Consider the following 21,367-nt stretch of genomic DNA (forward strand, 5'->3'; position numbering starts at 1 on the left):
ACAGTGCAATCATTTGCATGTTTTTAGTATCAATCTGAACCTCAATTATGGTAAGGCCAAATTAAATTATATCTGTGTTTCCGATCCAGTTACCTTAACTTTCCTACTTCTTAGTCTAAATAATAACCTACAATACAGTGGATTCCATTGAGTGCGTAGCCAAAGGTAATATCTTTTGTTCGCTTGCTTGTAAGCTGAACTGTGAAGTCATTGTTAGGTTAGGTAAACTATCCTACTTTAGGAATAGACTAGTCCGACAGAAAACCAATAGATCTTTCTGTTGGACTATGCTACTCCGAAAGGTGGGTATTTTTCTTAACCTAACGATGGCTTCATGGTTCAGCTTAAAAGCAAGCTAACCAAATATATTACTTACTGCTACACATTCAATGGAATCTGCTGTAAAGATTTTTTTGTCATATTTTATTTAGCCCTTTTCAAGTCAGAATGATGCTCCCTAAGACTCAATGCGGAAAATGCATAAAACAAATTTCTACATACCTACCATAACTTTCTTTAAGATGTAACTGGAACCACATCTACTATTTTGTTTGGCCTAAGATGTGATATTTCAGCTCACAATTAGTATTAGTTGAAGTATTATGCAGTTAGTGTGGAAGTATTTGAAGATTTTGTTAGATGGTTATTTTTTTAACTCAAATATTCGCAATTTATCACATTTACATTTGTTTTGTCATCATTTTGTGAAAATAGATTCGAATGAAAAGAATTTTCAGAATTGCGTATCAATGTATAGCAAAATGTGGGGGAAAAAACTGCTTTTCACAATAGAAATAGCAGATCAAAGGTGAACTAGATGCAACTCTTCCCACTTTTGATTTAAATATCCAACGCCTCTTGAAATTGAATTGAATACAAATTAAAACAAAATCTACATTTCTCTTCCAATGTACTTGCTTTGTAGAATATTATCATCTTTTAGATCTTTTTTGTTTGAAATTATGGTATCTTTTGGTTTTTTTTTTTCTTTGAGTTTTTTCTTTTTTGTAAGCAATAATCACTATTTGCTCGTCACAAAGGAGGAAACACCACAATCGTGCGAAAATTTAATTCATGAACAGTTGAAATTAGTTTACACATGACCTTTAAATAATCAAAATGTAGAAATGGAAGACTGATATTCCTAGACAACAGAGACACAGCCTTAAAAACTTGTCGATAAATACGATGGACGGGATATTTCAACTGCCACTGAAAACATATTAGCTGTAAGTATAAAAACTGGCCCTGCAAAAAAAACACATAGGCACTCATATCAGGTATGGGAAAGCGTATCGGATTTTCTGATTGGATGACCATTTCATCTGACACTTGGCTGCGTATTTATACACCCAGGTCAATGCTCCGTTAACATTACACTATCTAAAGATGAGATATCGGTCTGAACTTCCCACTTTACTCGACAATGGTGACGTATTTTTACATCCCTCATCATATGAAACAGACAATATTTGCCAAACAGAAAGTTCACAATAGGAGCGAGAATAATTTTATATTGAAGGCTTCAATACGATTTTGAACCGTCCCATGAAAGCTTCTGGTGCAAATACAAAATTTGGTATCCACGATGAATTTATTTACAGTCCGTCTATTTCTTATACAAATAATCATATTCGTCGAAAAATAAGACATATTTGTGCTTGTGCTAAAAAATGTAATAACGTTCACAATCTATCTAGCGGATTGTTTCGTCCCTGTGTCTTATTTCAATCTGGACTACATTGTACTTGCACCGTAATAGGAATCCCTATGATAAGAACTTATGATAAGATATACTTGAATTTATTACGACACATACTATTCAATCTTTCCCATACCTTAGGCATGGACTTTAATGATAGTCTAATCTAGTTGACGTTTGCCTTAAAAGGTAGTGATTCCAATGTATTTTACTGGGTCATTGATCAGGTTCAATTTAATAAACTTAATTAAATTTTATTTGTGATAACGGAGAAGATTCAACACACTAAACATGTTCCAAAGAACTTCTATTGGAACATTCGTTAAATCTGGTGATAACAAATATTCGCGATAGTTTTAATTTCTATGTCTCAAATATTACCAATGCTATTTGAACTGATCGGGCGGAGCTTATGTTTTAATCTGCATAAGGACAGTCTATTAAAAGATGTGTGTGATATGGATGATTGCCGTTACAATTATTATTGAATTATAATCACCTATCAGTGTAACCAAACGCACATACAAAAGAACTGAGTGTATGATATAGAACGAATAATTAGACACTTCATTGATGAGTTTATCCCAAAACTCTACAGATGGAATGGTCTTAAATAAGCGAATTTCTTAAACCCCGCCCAGTCACGTGAAATAAATCCAGTAATAGCTGTATTTACTTTAAGGTACATCAAACTAGGACCAACACATCAATCAGATTTATGTTATGTTAAATTAAATTAGAAACTTAATTATAACACTATACATGTAATTCATGACTACATGTACATGTTTATCATAATAATGCCCAAAATTTATGAGGCTGGAGGCTTAATGAATGTTGCTTACTTGCAACACTCCCTAAGTTCTCCATTGGTCTTTGCAACTTTATATATTCAGACGCTTATACATGGGAAATCTCATTGTCATGCATAGTTTCCTAATGATATGTTTTAGGATTTTACCTTTCGGTCATATATTCCCTCGCGTTGTCAAGTACCTTTTTTTGAAATACTAAGGCTTTTCTACCTCAGACATATATTACCTTAGCTGTATTTGGCCAAACTTTTAGGAATTTTGGTTCTCAATGCTCTTCAACTGCGTACTTGATTTGGCCTTTTTAACTTTTTTGGGATTCGAGCGTCACTGATGAGTCTTTTGTAGACGAAACGCGCGTATGGCGTTTATACTAAATTTAGTCCTGATATCTATGATGAGTTTATTTACATTCTACATGTTCTAAGCTACCAAAATTATAGATTTCGGATATAGTGTTGTTACATCATTTATTAAAGGATTAAACGTCTTTTTCAAGGAATTCATTGGTGTATTAATGAGTGACTTTGTTCAGTTTATACACTAATACATTCCTTTAAAAAGGCGATTAATCCTTATAATTCTAAAAAAATGGAGACAAGGACTTTCATTTTCACTTTATCACACCATGAAAGTGTCAATAAGCACACGAGCATTGCATATTTGTGTCATTGATATGGCCTGGCGCATGATTCTGTGTGTTGGTTAACGCAACTAAAAATGTACTGTATGAAATTTGCTATCTGATAAAAAAAATATATAAACTACTAGTACTATAATGTCTCTTTATCATTCAAATGAATGTTTTTTGTTTATAATATTGAATTTTACAATGAACGAGTAGAAACGATAAATATTTTAACGTCGCCGTCATCTTGTTTACATTGGTTACAAAAAGAAGTTCGATAAAAGCCGTCTATAAAAAAAAATAAACAACGCCAAGAGCCACCCCAGAAGCCATCTGGACAAATCATCCAAACGTTTTCCCTAATATGCAAAACATATAAGAATAATAAAGTGATATTTTCGTTTAAGAACGATATCATAAAAAAATGGAATTCACAGCGTGTGTAATGTCTCTATAAAAGAGGGACGAAAGATACCAGAGGGACAGTAAAACTCATAAATCGAAAATAAACAAACAACGCCATGGCTAAAAATGAAAAGGAAGAACAGACAAAAAATAGTACACATGACACAACATAGAAAACGAAAGAATAAACAACACGAACTTACCAAAAACTAGGGGTGATCCTAGGTGCTCCAGAAGGGTAAGCAGATTATAACTTATAAGATCTTATAATATCGTTTTCACAGTAATTATATAAATATTAGACACGTAATAGAATGACTTCGTTTGAAATAAAATAAATTTTACTGAATATTCAAAAATAAATGTGTGTATTAGGGATTCTTGATGGAATGCTGTACAATATTAAAGTATGATAATAATTTTGTTAAAACACCAAAGAGTGCAATGTAGCATTTATAAATATTAAAAAAAGAAAATAATAAATCAATTTATCTCTTTGACATATTTCCCATTTCCTTTCTCAATGTCAGCATATATAACTAGATTAACATGGTGCGCACCAGTTGCACATTGCGTCTATAAAAGAGGGGCGAAAGATACCAGAGGGACAGTCAAACTCAAAGATCGAAAATAAACTGACGATTCCATGGCTGACAAAAAAGACAAACAGACAAATAATAACGCACAAGACAGAACATAATTAAACTAAAGACTAAGTAACACGAACCCAACCAATAATGGGGTTGATCTCAGGTGCTCCGGAAAGGTAAACAGAAGACTCTGTTATTTTTTGACAATGTCCAAAGTCCGAAACAAAGTCGTTTAAACGGGAAATATGGTTATATGAAAAAACAGATTTTGAAAAGTTTTTAAATATGTTGAATGCAATTGAATGGAATGAGCTCTTTACCAATATTGAGCAAGTAGACGAAATGGTCACTATATTCACAGAAACAATCCTCAGCATTGCAAGAGAGAACATCCAAAACAATAAAAGTACACATGAAACAACACAGAAAGCTAAAAACGTAACAACACGAAAATCCTTTATGTATTCTCCTCATAAAAAAGTTAAGATAGATAAATATCATAGAGTTAACTGATGGAATAATTTTTAAAATTTCTTATTTGAAAAACTGATAGAGACATTCATCTTTAAATTTGTCATTTCAATTTTGAAATTTCTTTTCCCGCATACTCAAAGCTAGGCATTGTGGAACTGATAACGCAGTTCCAAGTTGACTTCTTTTCATTGCAAAGTTGATATTTCTCACTCAAATATATCACTGAGAAATGTGACACATGGAGTTAAGACTTTTGATCAGAGAAAGTGAATTGGAAGTGACAAATGTGAATTTGAAAGTGTCAAGTATAAAGTGTTAAAGGAGAAATGTTAACACCAAAATATATCTTCCAGAACAAATACTGTTTACATAGCTAAATGAGTTTTGTTTAGAGTAACGGAACTATGCACGTATACAAATGTACAATCTTTGGCGAAGAGCTCACATCCGTTCCGTACTTACTTCGTATCACTACACTTAATATGCATTGAAGTGTACTGAGTAGACGGACAATAAAAGAGCGCTATACAGAGATTGACAAATGTATACCTTGAAATTAACAGTAGGTATTCTGTGGTGACAAGAGATGTATGACATGTTGATATATTTTTGTCATAATTAAAATAACTGCCTACTTGATTCTGTAGAATTTTAAGTTTTAATTTGTATGTTAGTTTGGTTTAAAGATTAGCGGACATATTTCGTGTACAAAAAAAAAGTACCTTGTAATAAGAAGTCGTTAATTGTACGACATGTTTATATTTATGTGCATAATGCAATAATGTCCCAACACTTCCTTTCTAGGTTCAATTGTGTTTAAGTTTTAGTTTCTATATCGGAAATAATCATGCATCGAAATAGATACAATGCACATGGAATGAAAAGAACGTAGTCTGTGCAATAAAGAAGTGTATAAAATGTCCTGTTTCAATTTTCATGATAGTGTGAATCAATTTTTTGAAAGAAGATATCAGATGTGGTATGACTGTCAACATGTATGCATGCATTAAAACAAATACATTTTACATGTAATTAAAAATAGTTATTATGTGGTGACAACCGGTTTATGACATGTTGATATTTTATGTCATACTGTGACATATGTTCAAAGGTGAAATTTAACATGAAGTTTAATCATGCTTAATATTAATTTTCGAAACATGCAAATGACAAGTTATTTTTAATTACACATATAATACATTTGTGTTGTTCATTATGTTTTATTTCAACTATTGTTCTTTAAGAAGAAGATAAAAAGAGTAAAATCACAAAAGTATTTCAATCCGAGGAAAATTCAAACGGAAAGTCCCTAATCAAATGGCAAAATAAAATTACAAAACACATCAAACGAATGGACAATAATTGCAATATTCCTGACTTGGTACAGGCATTTATTTTCACGGTGTAATACCAAAACGTAAGCTAAGGAATAATCTAAAAGAACTGTTGCATAAACTCGATAATGTTTCTTTGTATGGTAATCTATAACGCCAAGTTTTCCTTCTATCTAGCATGTATATCCTATGGTATTCTATAACGCCAAGTTTTCCTTCTATCTAGCATGTATATCCTATGGTATTCTATAACGCCAAGTTTTCCTTCTATCTAGCATGTATATCCTATGGTATTCTATAACGCCAAGTTTTCCTTCTATCTAGCATGTATATCCTATAGTATTCTATAACGCCAAGTTTTTCGTTTATCTAGCATGTATATCCTATGGTATTCTATAACGCCAAGTTTTCCGTCTATCTAGCATGTATATCCTATGGTATTCTATAACGCCAAGTTTTCCTTCTATCTAGCATGTATATCCCATGGTATTCTATAACGCCAAGTTTTCCTTCTATCTAGCATATATATCCTATGGTATTCTATAACGCCAAGTTTTTCTTCTATCTAGCATGTATATCCTATGGTATTCTATAACGCCAAGTTTTTCTTCTATCTAGCATGTATATCCTATGGTATTCTATAACGCCAAGTTTTCCGTCTATCTAGCATGTATATCCTATGGTATTCTATAACGCCAAGTTTTTCTTCTATCTAGCATGTATATCCTATGGTATTCTATAACGCCAAGTTTTCCGTCTATCTAGCATGTATATCCTATGGTATTCTATAACGCCAAGTTTTCCTTCTATCTAGCATATATATCCTATGGTATTCTATAACGCCAAGTTTTCCTTCTATCTAGCATATATATCCTGTTTCTGTAATCTCCATTGTATTTTCCACTTTCACTGTGTAAATGTTTGCTGATTTGTTCTCGATCTGAAGTACAAACAGCTTTGAATAAATAATTTAAAAAAAAACACCTTTAATACTGATGTTGTGAGTTTGTACCACGCTTTTGACATGTGTTCCAAACTCATATCTGAATTAACTAGAATTGTAATTTTTCTGTCGAAAGTCGATGTGTTTCTCTCCTATCTTTTATTCCTCTCACAAAAACTGGCTGCCCGAAAAGTACCAAAAATTCTACTAAACACCAAATATCAATCAAAAGTGGCAATCTTTATTCCTTTCAGATTCTTTCTTTGTTAAATGATTTTATTTGGATAATTATATCAAAATGATTAATTAGTTACTAGTATAACATACAAAATTTTCATTTCGTCACGAAATTAAAAACAAACTGTCAAAGGTTGAAAGTAATCTTAATTGTTGTAAAAATGCAATAAACTGCATTTGATAGAATCTTCCTTTTTGTATTGAGCAATTATTAAAACTATCTTTTACTGCGCGAGATTGTGAGTCAACCGTCTTAAACTTTGTTTCTTTTACCATCATGTCTATTTTTATGGGTGTGTCCTATACAGATGTTCACACGTTTTGTCTGCAGTCAATATCAATTAACACTCGTTGCCATTTTTCATGACGATAACAAAAAAACTACTATTTATATTTTTAATACCTGCAATTTTCTGTGTTCAATTTACATATTCAAAAATTTTGTTGTTATCTATTTTTATATCACAAATGTATTCAAGGAGTTATTTTCCGATTAAAACATTATATTTCTTGGACATAAACATGTATATACATACTCCCTTTGTATTTGTGAACTGTATTTACAATTATAAAGATTTTAGACAAATGACACCAAAGACACGACTTCAACTTTAATGCTAATTAGGAGACAAGTCTTAAATTAATTACACTTGTGCATACACCACGTGGACTGAATATTAAATATCGTTAGTCCATCCCTTTAGGTTTCCCTTTTAATATCATTTATTTTAGCCGTATGGATTTTTTTCTGAGTTTGATGGCTTCGATTTAATGATTTCGATGGGATAGACAGTTATAAATGCACGAATCTGGAGATATCAAGGACGGTGGAATCCGTTCCGTGATTTTTGCCGGATCCACATCTTTATTTATAATTGTGATTTCGTTCGGAATAACGGCATATGTTCAGTTTAATGATATTTCGTTACTGAAGAATCGAGTTAGAACACTTGAAGAAACATGTTTACCAGGGTCGTCTCATACTTCTCACAGATCGTCGGTAAGTAGAGTTTTGTTCGAAGATTACAACCTTGAAATGATTAAAAACCTCAGTAAGTTAGTGCGTGTTGATTCTGTACTGGATACGTATAAGGATTTATTTTAAGAGCACCAGAGATTTCCTAAAGTTGGTGTTTTGAGTCCGTGCCTTTGAATAGTGGATTTTGATTTTGTTGCAATTCAGTGTTTCTGTTTTTCCGTCGTTTTCCTCTTAAAATTGACGTGTTTCACTCGGTTTCACTTTGTGATCGGACTTGTTTTTGCTTAAACGATTCATGCCTATTGAACAGCGGTAAAACAATTTTGTTTATATTTAAAAAATTTGCATGGGTGTTAAGTCGACAGCTGCTTGACGTTTCATGTTTGTTGTCAATATTGTTTTGTGCTAGGTTTTTGTCGGTCTTTCTTTGGTTTATAAGTATTGCTTCTCCCTTTGGCATCTTCCGCCTATTTGGTTATTTTTTTTTAACCATTTATTTGTCTTCGCATTTGGTGTGTTATTTGTAGTCGATGTCATAACTAACACGTTTAACGAGAAAAAAACAAACATATGCTTTCAGCTTTAGGTCTGTTCGATTTTTCGTTCTGTTTTACTTGATATGTTTCGAAATGTATGCATTATTTGCAATATTCCTGCTATAACATTTCACTACTAGGAATCTCATGTTTAATTTTTTTTTAGATAAACACCAAGCCATAACCATTTAAAAAAAACTTCACCTTTAAAAGTTGCAAACTCAGATCGTTTTTTAGGAAAATGAAACTAACTTTGGTCACTGATTAATAAGATGATAATTGAACATTAATCGTAAAAAGAATTACGTACAGTTGCAGAAATACCTGTAGATACTGATGCCTTTTTCATATTATACACGATTACAAACAAACGTTTTGACTTTTGCGTGTTATCGCTGCAAATAAAGGTTGACATTTAGGTAAAAACAGATCACATTTAAATTTGAAGTTCAAGAATTTGATCGTTCCTATAATCAATATTTATGCTTGATAAAACATATTTCTTTTTTGGCATAAGGTTTGAAATAAATGACCTTGAAAATGTCATCCGGAAGTGACAGTTAATAAACCGGAAGTAGCTATGGTTTGCCCTACTTTTGTGTATAAGTGCTAGAACCGTATATTTCTTGAACAAATGAAACCGGAAGTAGTATTTATCTTTTTTATTTAACTAGAGGTTTCTATAAATATTGTATCCTTTGAATCAGCGTAAAGAAAATATTACTGGAAGTAACTTTAATTTAACAGTGGATAATTGTCTTCATGAAAAGAGCCGTTTTAACTTTGCATTTCAGAAATCATTGTGAGAATAGCTAGTTTCTTAAACTGGACTTACACTTTTTCATGAAAATTGTCTAAACAAAGGGACGAAAATCTGCTGAATCGCTCATTTGTCGTTATAATCAATTTCCCGTAACACATTGACTATAAAATGGTTGATTTTTGTTGAATTAGATTTTAAAAATGGATAATAACAATTAAATACTATAGTTTAATTAACATTAACATACAGTAGAAAGATCTTGTTATTTTATATCCGCACTTAACTCGGTTAATGCTAAAAAGTTTCTAACTAATGAAGCATATACTATTAGGTATATACGCCCAGTTTTACAAAAGTCTCAGGTCGACATGCATAACAAACATTTGTAGTTTAATCGTCACGATGCTATGTATTAAATTTGTACAAAAGTAATAAATTAAACGATATAATAACTTAAAAATATGGTCCGTTTATTTTGTACATGTTAAACCACAAGTTCCAAAGGACACGTACACATTTTATTTAAAAACTAGTTATTGCAACAATCTATTATGCGGTTCTACTGAATAATTACTTAAATACTTGTGAAAACGCAGGCTGTATTAATGCAACGAACAGTTATCTCCCTAATTTTTAGGGAAACTGACAACATAAATACATGACAAATCCAATCAAAATAACAGAAAGTAGGTTTTTGATATTTTTTTTGGGGGGGGGGGGATTCTTCTGACAATTGAAAAAATCTGAATTTTAATTAAAAATGTTTGACTGACAAATAAGACGACATACACCTGACATGACACACTCGTTTAGTATTGATGGTTTTTACATAATATTATATAAAATTTATTAGAAGTATCAACTAAAGCCATCTTAAAATGGAGTGATCATAAATATTTAGCAAAGTATCTAATAAAGGTCAAATAAATTTGTAAATTAAGCACACAAATTGGAAATGAAATTATTTTATCTCCTTCTTATATACAGTTAAGCAATCTTGTATGAACAATTCATAGGAAAACCGAAGAAAGAAAAATCGGTGATATGATTACGTTATTGATGGAGATCGGTAAAACATAGGTTAAAATATAAAATTATATCATTACAGATGTCGAGAAATTGTCACGTTATGTCCTCGTATTTGAAAGAATCAACACACAAAACATTTATTTCACAATGATACTCTATTAAAATAGTTAGATGTGTTATGCTTGCTCATGAAACAGCTATTCGTCATTCATCGCGTTTGTGTATAACTATAGACCATTGTACATCCTTCATGAATTAGGCAAACAAAGGCAATAGTAGTATACCACTGTTCAAGTCAAAGACATACTGTATAGTACCAGAGGCCTTGCAATGACAACATGACAAACAGATTGAAAGAAAATAAACAAAAAACTGATTTATGCTAAAGTGGTTCGTAAAAACAGACATTTTAGTCAATCAACAACCAATGAAAATCACTTAATCGATATTTAACGGGAAGGATTGTACCTGATATTCATAATCATAATCAAATCATAATCTTTCAATCGGTTTAATTGAAGTCTGGAGCTGGCATATCAATTAATTGCTAATAGGCTGTTGTTATTTGTGTATAATTATCATTTTGTTTATTTTCTTTGGTTACATCTTCTGACATCAGACTCGGACTTCTCTTGAATTGAATTGTAAATGTACGTATTGTTATGCATTTACTTTTCTACATTGGCTAGAGGTATAGGGGAGGGTTGAGATCTCATAAACATGTTAAACCCCGCCGCATTTTTGCGCCTGTCCCAAGTCAGGAGCCTCTGGTCATTGTTAGTCTTGTATTTTTTTAATTTTAGTTTCTTGTGTACAATTTGGAAATTAGTATGGCGTTCATTATCACTGAACTAGTATATATTTGTTTAGGCGCCAGCTGAAGTACACCTCCGGGTGCAGGAATTTCGCTTTACATTGAAGACCTGTTGGTGACCTTCTGCTGTTGTTTTTGTCTATGGTTGGGTTGTTGTCCTATGGTTGGGTTGTTGTCTCTTTGATACATTCCCCATTTCCATTCTCAATTTTATTTTCCTTACATGGAGTTTTAACACATTGTAATTTAATCATTAGCTTGGAAAGAGTGGACGGTAAAATCATAGTTAGCTAGGATTTATATCCACATTAATTTGACGTACGGAGTAGGCAATAGTTTCTACAACATTGGATAACAAAGTTGAGTATAGAGCTAATCATTATTTGTATACTCGATGATATGGATCTGAAATATAAAAAAACGTTAACAAATCGAACGCCATATGCACACACGTTCAGAAGAGAATTTATTTTGTGCATAATGTTGCAAAATCTTTCAAATATTTAGAGGAGGATTTAAAATCTTCCTGATTATACGTCAGTTTTTAGAAGTTGTTAGTCTTTTGAAAAAAGTCAAAATGGAATGCTAAAATATATTTTGATATTTTGTATTGTAAGGGGCATACTTTTGATTTTTTAAATATGTTCCAACAAAAACAACTAGCTTGAAATAAACATAATAGTATCAGCAATGCTTTTGAAAGATTTCATTCCCAAATAAGGTTGAGTAAAAGCTGAGAATTGATGTTCGATTAATGTCAAATAATGTCAACTTTGTAGGACTACTTATCAGACAATTAACTCTATTTGCACTTAAATGATCGTTATTTACCAAACATGTTTTATTATAATTTAAAACAATATTTACAGACTTGGCTGGCGTCGATCTTTATTCGTTTAATATTTTAAAGATTTTCTCTTCAAAAACACGTATTTCGTATATATTGTTGTATCAGCAATGCTTTTTGAATGATTTGCATATAAAAATTTGAATTGAAAGCTGCGATTTAATGTTCGATTAATGTCAAATAATGTCATTTCTATTTGACAGCTTATCATTTGTATTAAACCTTTTTCACTGAAAGAAAGTTTAACAATCTGTTCTAAGCATGCTTTAATACATATCTCTATTATGAACTTGCCTTGCAAATGTTCAAGTGAACTATATAACACTTACTGGCGTTTGTCGTCAATTGTTAACCTTTATCGAAATCTAACCTCTGACAGTACTGGATCAATATGAAATAAAAACTTACAAATATAATTGGAGTACTTTGTTTCAAAAATTGTTTGATAATCCCGTTTGGCCAACCAATATATGGCCGACAAGACTAAGCATATACCATAGGGTTTACATGTTGTTGGAACAATTTCTTTATATTTGACTCTAACGTAATACGTAATAGTACACAGCTATTCAGTTTGATGTATGACTTTTCACTTATTCAAACTAAGGCAACGTCGCCGATGTGTCACGACACCATAGACGTGGGAGCAAGTTCGAAATATCTTACTCGAACATAATTAACAACACCTATTCGGATGGATGTTTTACTAGCTATTCTAAAAAGGTAAGGCGACTTCGCTGATGTGATGTCAACCTTTGATACACAGTCAGTCTTATTGTGTTCTTCAATTTCAAACCAGGCCCAAAAGACTATCGTTTGGTTTATTCGCGTAGATTCTTTCACCTTTATAGTCGTTATAAAGTTATAGTGGATACATGACAGTCTTATGAGCCATGTGACATAATCAATTGATAACTAATAATTATCGTTTCAGAGATCCATTCCAGATTCAAATTTAGACATAAAGCTGTCGTCAAACGAGCTAGCAAAGTATGTAGCTAATGTTACTAAATTAAGAGAAAAACTGAAGGACGTCAAGAAACGATCTACAAGTCCTGGAGATTTAGAATGGGCAATACAAGCTATAATTGACGCCCAGGTAAGTCTATTATGTCGAGGGATATACTCTTAGAAGAATAAATTTTAAACAGTTATCAGTAATGCAACAGTTGCACAAATTGTCAGAAAGATCATGCAAATATTTTGTCATTTCAAACGATGATGAATTTGACGATAACAAATACAATGCGCGAACCTTCTGCAAAAAAGAGGCAAAAGATGCAAGAGGGACATTCAAACTCAAAGTAGAAAAGAAAATGACAACGTTTAAATACGAAATGGACCAACAGACACACAATAGTACACGCAAAACAACATGACAAACTAATAGATCAACCAAAAGGTAAGCAGATCCTGTAAATGATATACGAAGAACTGACTCACCTCATGTTTTACAACGAGAAACCCAAAACAAGTTTTAATAAGTAATGTTTACTTTGTATGACGGTGATGTGGACTGAAATATTCAAAAGACAGAGTTAAAAAAAAATCTTAAGATTTGGCAAGACATATCAAACCCAAAATAGGGTAACACGACGTCGCTCTTTTAGGGTCAGTGATATCTGCTCGAATAACCAGTCTATGATTATATTGGTCAATAGTTTTATACTGAAGTGTTACCTAACGTTAGTAACAGTACTACATTGACTGCAGGCGAACATAATTTTAAGATCCTGTATATACCAAAACGACCATTTCAGACTAAAACTCGTTTACTTGTACATGTTTATATCGTAGCATACGTTTACTTCTTCTATTTTGTATGTTTTTCCTTTTGTGTTTTCTAGGCTGATGTTGTCCATACGTATTGTACAACAACAATGTGTTTACCAGGTGATTATGATTTTATTTTGATTGATATCATCAACAATGATTTATTTATTTCATCAACATATATTTCTTTTAAAAGATGTCAGGTGTTGCAAATGTCACTATGAGGTATACCACCTAACCATTGCTGATTTATAGTTTTTTGCTAAGAGTTTATGCATTTAGAGTAAGACTTTGGTGAGTGTGCTTGCTTTTTTTCTATCAAATTTAGATATACTATATACAGGTTTAATTCTGCTTGTCTTTATTTTTTGAAGATGTCAATACGTATTACGATGCTTGTGCTAACGTTTGCACACACAAAGCAAGTAAGCCCAGTAAAGCTTTCCTTTACAAGCATAAGGTAATTCGCTGTATTAAAAATATATGATTTGGTAACACGTTGGTTCTTAGGAATAAACTGCAAATAAATAAAATCTTACATAATCATTTTAATCTATTTTCTCGTCAGGGGGTGTTCTATTTTGGATTACAATAATTTCGTTTGAAATTATACATAACACATACACAGTAATTTTATAAACACGAAAACTGTTTCAATCGTAAAAGATAACCCTTGCTAAATATGATATCCGAACAGAAGACTTTTTGTTTCGATCTACCTACTACGAACTGTTTGAAATTGGTGTGGTGTTTGATAATTCGGTTTTAAAGGGTCTTGAATTAATTATTGACTCCTTTCTATGAAGTCATTATCAACTTTGTCGGCAAGCTTAGACTTATAATTACTGTTTGAACACTATAACCTGTATGTTCATAACGTATGACTAATAGTGTAATTATATTGTTGCAATACATGCAATAAATGTATTAAATTAGAATTATCAGGATGGAATAAGCCGTATTGTTTGGCCACCTGTGAGACACGTACATTTAAGTGTTTATAATTGAATAATAATGTGCTTTTGTTGATTATGAAGTCGTTATGCAAATGTTATTTTTAACGACGTATATACTTAATTCATCTTTTTGTGACCACTAATATAAAGTAAAGTGATAATTTTTCTGCAACTGCTTCGGGCATATTTGACTTCAAATTCTAATTATTTCTTGCAATATTTTAAAGCACTTTTTATCAAATTTATTTATTTTCATAAGAGTTGTTATGCGTTACAAATCCTGGCGATTTAAACTCATTAATTTTACTGAGTCAAAGGTTTAGTTAGATTATCGACATCCTTTGATTTTATTCTGGTTCCTTTACGAATCATTTATTTGTAGAAATGTCTGTTTCTTTATAAAAAAAAGAGTTAATCAAAATACAAATGAACTAATCATATATACTAATATTGAAATTTCGTATTTGCGCCAGACGCAAGTCTCGTCCACAAAAGACTCACTAGTGACGCTCAAATAAAAATGTCAAAAACGTGAAATAATTACGAAGTTGAAGAGCACTAAGGACCAACAATTTCCAAAAGTTCTGGCAAATACAGCTAAGGTAAATAAACTCATCAAAGATACCAGGACTAAATTTTGTATATACGCTAATATATCCATGAGGTAGAAAATCCTTAGTATTTCAAAAATTCGAAATTTTGTAGGCTATTAATTTATAACTATGACCATACCGTAATGCATTTACAAAACCCATTAATCTTGGTATATTTATCACCCCATTACAAAAAAAGAGTTAAAAGCAATATCCAGCCTAAAATGTTACTAACATGACTTTAGGTCACGTGGAAAGTCATGCTGCTTAACATGAGTTTTTTTTTATACTAGATACAATTAATCTCTATAAATTGATGCGGTTTTTTGTAGTTATGCATAATTATGATAAAAGTCACATATTAACTCTTGATACTATAAGCACTTATCTACAACTAATAAATAACAATAAAACTGACATCCCATGAATGTTTATAATGAAAGAAGTTGCAGACTAATGTCCCTTCATTTAACAATGTTTAACATTAATAATGAGAGTCCAGATCTTAACTGTTTACCTGTCGAAAATCATCATTTGTACAACTTTTATTACATTTGAATTCTAACATTAGAATATGTAATCATGATTATATTCATTAACGTCCTTTCTGGTTTATGTTAAATGTCAGCGCTTTTTGTCTTAACTTTTTCTTACTTAGTAACTTAATAAAAATATATATCATAAGGTTTTAACTACCTTGCATTTAATGACAATTGCAAAATAACTGACATTGTTTTGCTATTGATATTTAAAGGAGTTAAAAAGAAACCTAACCCAAAAACGTTTTCCCTAAAATCATATTTAATAGGGTAAAAGATGAACAATGTACATGTTTTACAAAATAAATTGGGATATTGCTGTTGTTCAGATACAGTTTTGTTATGCTGTTTCAATTTTTTTTTGTGTGGAAGATGTCGGAGTATCATGAGAGAGCCACTGACCTTCGTTAAAAAAACTGCCAATCCCAGTTAAAAGTGTTGGAGTCGAGCGCACCTGTTACTTACCATAGGAATGACAGATTATTTATACCATTCGGCCGACACTGCCCTTCTATAACAACCTTTTGGTAGTGAAAGTATATTATAACATAATGCAATATAATCTGCACCTGGGTTTTTTTGTAATTTTAACTCGTTGTCAATAGAGTGGAAATGTAAACAATTGTCCCTAAGAAAGACATTTAGCGCTAGCTTAAATCCCATTTTTTAGTCATCATTTTCTGACCACCAAAAATACAATAGTTTATTTCAATGTTTCGTGGGTTGATAAAGTCTTATGTTTTTATGGAATTCTCTTTTTGCATTTACTTTTTTATAAATACCTTTTCACAAATTATTACATTCCACTTAAAGCAAAAATGCCTCTCTTGCAAACATTTGAAATGTTTTTAATGTGTTATCAGTCGATATTAGCACCGTAGAGTAGTATCGCTTCTTTGCTAGATGAGCTGTGAATATGGACAATAAACCTTTTTTTTTACTTTCTTCTCTGGTCTTGTTTGAATATTAGAAAAAGGTTAATATTTTTTTAATATTATAAAGCTTAGTTAATGTTAAATGGTTTAAAAAAAAAATGTTTCTTCCCGTCAAAAACATCTAATTAAGTAAAATTTATAGTAATATCTTGTGATAAATCATTGTCATTTTTTAATTAACCATATAATTATTTATACAATAATTATCTATTAGTTATTTACCTTTAGTTATGGTAATTGCTTTGCTTACAGCCAGTTTCATTATGTTGTTTGGAATTAATAAACATGTCATGTTACAAATAACACTTTAAAACTTTGTTTATGCACATTTTGTATATAAATTACAAGTTGGTTGATAAAGATTTATGTTTTTATGGAATTTCCTTTTGAATATTCTTTTTCATAAATACTTTTTATTAAGAAATCATAACATTCCGTTTAAAGAAAAAATACACTCTGGAAAACATTTCAAATGTCTCTATTAACACCGTAGAGTAATATCGATACTTTGCTAGATGAGTTCTATTGTCCGTACAATAAAGAGAAATCAACCATAATGTTAAGTAAATAGAAATGTAAGAATGATAATCCGTCTTTTTGTTTTGTCTTTTAACTCCTTTGTCGACCCTTTGATGCTGTTAGTTTGGCGGAAATAAAATTCATGAAAGGCAATTTATTTTAAATTGAAAAATAGTTAATAATAACGCATACTCATTTTTTTTATATTTCGGAGTTAAGTATGTCGTCAATAACCACTGAGCTAGGATACATCTTTTGTTAAGGGGCCAGCTGAAGCAGCATTGAAGACCCATTCGGCAGTTATCTGCTCTTTGGTCGGGTTGTTGTCTTTTTAACGAATTCACCATTTCCATTCTCAATTTCATATGTATTTTTAACTAGATATCTAAATATATGCATACGGTTAATATATCTGTGATATCGATTTTTTTGTCATTAAAGTTTTTTTTTAAATAGAACTCATACGTATATATCTACGTTTTTGTTTTACAATTAATGAAGATCATCATTTTTTATGCGTAGCTGGTTTTGTATATGTCATTCACATGAGCTTATTTGCACTTAATTATATTTGTCATTTCAATTAATAGTATGAGCTGTTTTCTAAATTATTCCTACCAATAGTTTAAATCATTATTTCTTTTTTTGTAAAAAAAGTCATGCATAAAGCTAAATAGGCGTAACTAGAAATCAGAAAATAGTTTATTTTTGTCATCTTTTTGGGATCTATTGTTTTATAAAATAAACAATTGAAAAATCTAGGGACAATATAAGATTTTAGACAAATATCAATCTATTAGTTATAAAGAACAGTTTATTTATACAGTGTTAAAATGAGAACCAGTGATGGTTTTCTTTGATTTTACGTGCATACAAATAAAAAAAGAATGTTTATATCGACCTGATAAGTCCAGCCCTTTTTCACTGATTTTTATATATTCTTATGGTGTACTGTTTAATCCTGTTCCAGTTTGGTGGTAGGGTTTGGCTAACAACTAGTCTTACCCGCTACATTATAAATGCGCCTATCGCAAGTCAGGAACTTGTAATTAAATGGTTGTCGTATTTTGATGAATATCTTATTTGGTTTTGTTCATTGTGTAACACAAATCAGGCCCTTAATATTCTGTTTTGGATTGTTTCAATTTTATCATTGAGGCATTTGACAATGCGGTATGGGTTCGCTACATTTTGTTAGTCGTGCGGTGACCTATAATTGTGAATATCATTGTCAATTGTTTTTTTGCGGAGAGTTGTCTCATTGACAATAATACTGCATTTTTTTGTTTTATGTATAAATAAATTATTAATTAAAAATAATCTTTATATCCATACATAACATATATGAATATCATTCCCTCTGAAATACGTCATACCCAAGTTGTATGCAAAACCATACCACATCTTTGATATTAATCCTCCAGCCTTCTAATCCGTAAGTGGAAAATTTTGGACTATGTTTTAAACTTCTCACTCTTGCAATTATTTTCAGGTCCAAAAGGTCCAATTGGCCCAGCAGGTCCTCAAGGAAAACCAGGTATGTATAACAATATCAATAATTGGTCGATAGTAATATCAAATGACATATTCAACAGTGAGATATAATATATTAAAAATACATTTTTGCTTCAACAGCATTTGCATATTGTTGGTCGATTGATTGTTGCTGGTTTAGCATTGCAAAAGTAAAAAAATTCTTAAAAAAAAGTAAAATCACAAAAATACTGAACTCAGAGGAATATCCGGTCGGAAAGTCTATAATCACATGGCAAAATCAAATGACAAAACACATTAAAAACGAATGGACAAGAAATGTCATATTCCTGACTTGGTTCAGGCATTCTCAAATGTAGAACATTATACATAGATCTTAATGAAAATCCAAATGAAAATTATATAAAAAATATCGAAACATCTTGTCGATGTTGCTAGAATATGTGGTAGCCACAGTATTTATTTCATACAAACTTCTATAACAAAATAATTTAAAAAATAGATAAAAATAAAAACGATTATTTATCATGATTATGTGTTTATACATCAAATGATTCATTCTGTCAATCGTTCAAAATAGGTGTATCATTAGTATGAACTATATTCAAAATTTGTGTTCCTTTAAATATTTACCACATGTTACTAAAAGAAACGACACAGTTGTCCATATATCATAATTGGCCGTTTCAGAATCTAAAGCATCATGGGTACTTTCATTGTTCGTACCACAAAATGAAAATAACGTCACGTCATTGGTTAAATTTCCATTGTTAATGGCATATTTAACCAATCAAGACGTTTTGGTGTTCCCTTTTGAAAATATTACCCAGGATGCATTAGATTGTGGAACGGCGAATTAACCTGTGATATCATTTCAGGTTCAGGAGGTGCCACACCAGGACCAAAGGGAGATCCTGGTAAGATTCTTTATATTTTTAGTAATTTCCCAAATGACCCAGATGTGGCCTTCAGTATTTTTTTTATGCCCCACCTACGATAGTAGAGGGGCATTATGTTTTCTGGTCTGTTGATGACCAGTTGTGGTCTTCATTATTTTTATGCCCCACCTACGATAGAAGAGGAGCATTATGTTTCAGAAATTAAAGTTTTTTGTGAAGCTGAAGTCCAATCAACTTGCAACTTAGCACAATTGTTGCTTATGATATGATCTTTCTAATACTTAGGCCAAATAAGTCTTTTGAACCACATTACACGGTCCACTAAACAAAGAAAATGAAAGTGGGAGTTACAGGTTAAAGTTTTTGGGCAAGGTAGTTTTTGATAAAAATGATGCCCAATCAACTGGAAACTTAGTACATATCTTCCCTATTTTAATGCCAAATTAGATTTTTATCCAATTTTATGGTCCATGGAACATGGAAAATGATAGTGCGAGTAGGTCATCCGTGTACTTTGGACACATTCTTGTTTTTATCTATATTCGGATTGTTATCTTTTGACACATGAGATAAACATAATAACGTTTAATCACCTACCCAATATCGATTCTCAATTAGACTCATTATTGGCGCTAGTACAAAAAATAGTTTAAGGCAAAATCAAATTCAAAGCCAATTGATAATTTAATTGTACTAAGAATCTACTGAACGAGTTCTGAAGTTGGCGAGAAGAGGAGTAGATTTGATTCCAATGGGAATGCTGTTTAATTTGTGTGTTGAAAAACAGTCTCCCAAACTTAACAGATATGATGTCTGTCAGACAATCAAGCATTTTGCAGACTTCAGTTTCAAAAATCATTTTATTTGAGTCCCAGTGTATTTTCACGAAAGTTTATTTATCAGGAGTCTTGCATCAATGTTGGGTAATCATTTTATTGAAATAAACTTGAATGAACTATTTCAAACTATCTATTTAGTTAAAAAATATGAAATACTCGTGAAAAGTTATGCATACTATGCGAGCATGAAATTTACTTTTATTGTTAATACTCGCGAAATATTTACAGTTGACTCATTATGTCGTTGGATACCTATTGTCTCGATTTTCGTGGGTATAGTTGAATTGCAATTTTCTATAAGCTTTCGATAAACATATTTTCAAAACCGTAATATCAAATATCTCTGATAATGTACATTTTCCTGAATCAACGAAAATTGATAAAGATGAAAACAGAGGAATCCATAGAAAAAAGTGTTTAAGAACAAAGTTGTGTTTCTACTTAAACAGGAAAGGCAGGAGCGGATGGGAAACCAGGAATTAAAGGTAAACATTTTCAAAATCTATAATGAACTTACATGAACACAATTGCCATTTAAAATGTCTAAACAGAGATTATAATGTTATATTGTACCTTTTCGGGTTGCTTTACATGGCTATGAAATTTATAAGACTGGTAAAATATTGCAGAAAAAGAGAATAAATTCCTATGTCAATTCATTAGATATTTTACACACATCATAGTATATTTCTTAACAAAAATCGAAGCAACTTTTATACTAAGTACT

General features: G+C 31.3%; 1 protein-coding gene across 1 annotated transcript in view; it reads left to right on the forward strand.

The window, feature by feature from the left end:
* Positions 1–7,790: 7,790 nt before the first annotated feature.
* Positions 7,791–21,367, forward strand: part of LOC134717801 (uncharacterized) — a 41,352-nt gene continuing 27,775 nt past the window's right edge. The window contains exons 1-6 of the mRNA XM_063580294.1: positions 7,791–8,125; positions 13,028–13,192; positions 13,941–13,986; positions 18,901–18,945; positions 19,781–19,819; positions 21,090–21,125. Coding sequence (XP_063436364.1) covers positions 7,925–8,125; positions 13,028–13,192; positions 13,941–13,986; positions 18,901–18,945; positions 19,781–19,819; positions 21,090–21,125 — 532 coding nt within the window. The 5' untranslated portion in view covers positions 7,791–7,924. The remainder of the gene's footprint in view (positions 8,126–13,027; positions 13,193–13,940; positions 13,987–18,900; positions 18,946–19,780; positions 19,820–21,089; positions 21,126–21,367) is intronic.

This window comes from Mytilus trossulus, chromosome 5 (genome assembly GCF_036588685.1).
Source record: "Mytilus trossulus isolate FHL-02 chromosome 5, PNRI_Mtr1.1.1.hap1, whole genome shotgun sequence".
NCBI classification, from domain to species: domain Eukaryota; kingdom Metazoa; phylum Mollusca; class Bivalvia; order Mytilida; family Mytilidae; genus Mytilus; species Mytilus trossulus.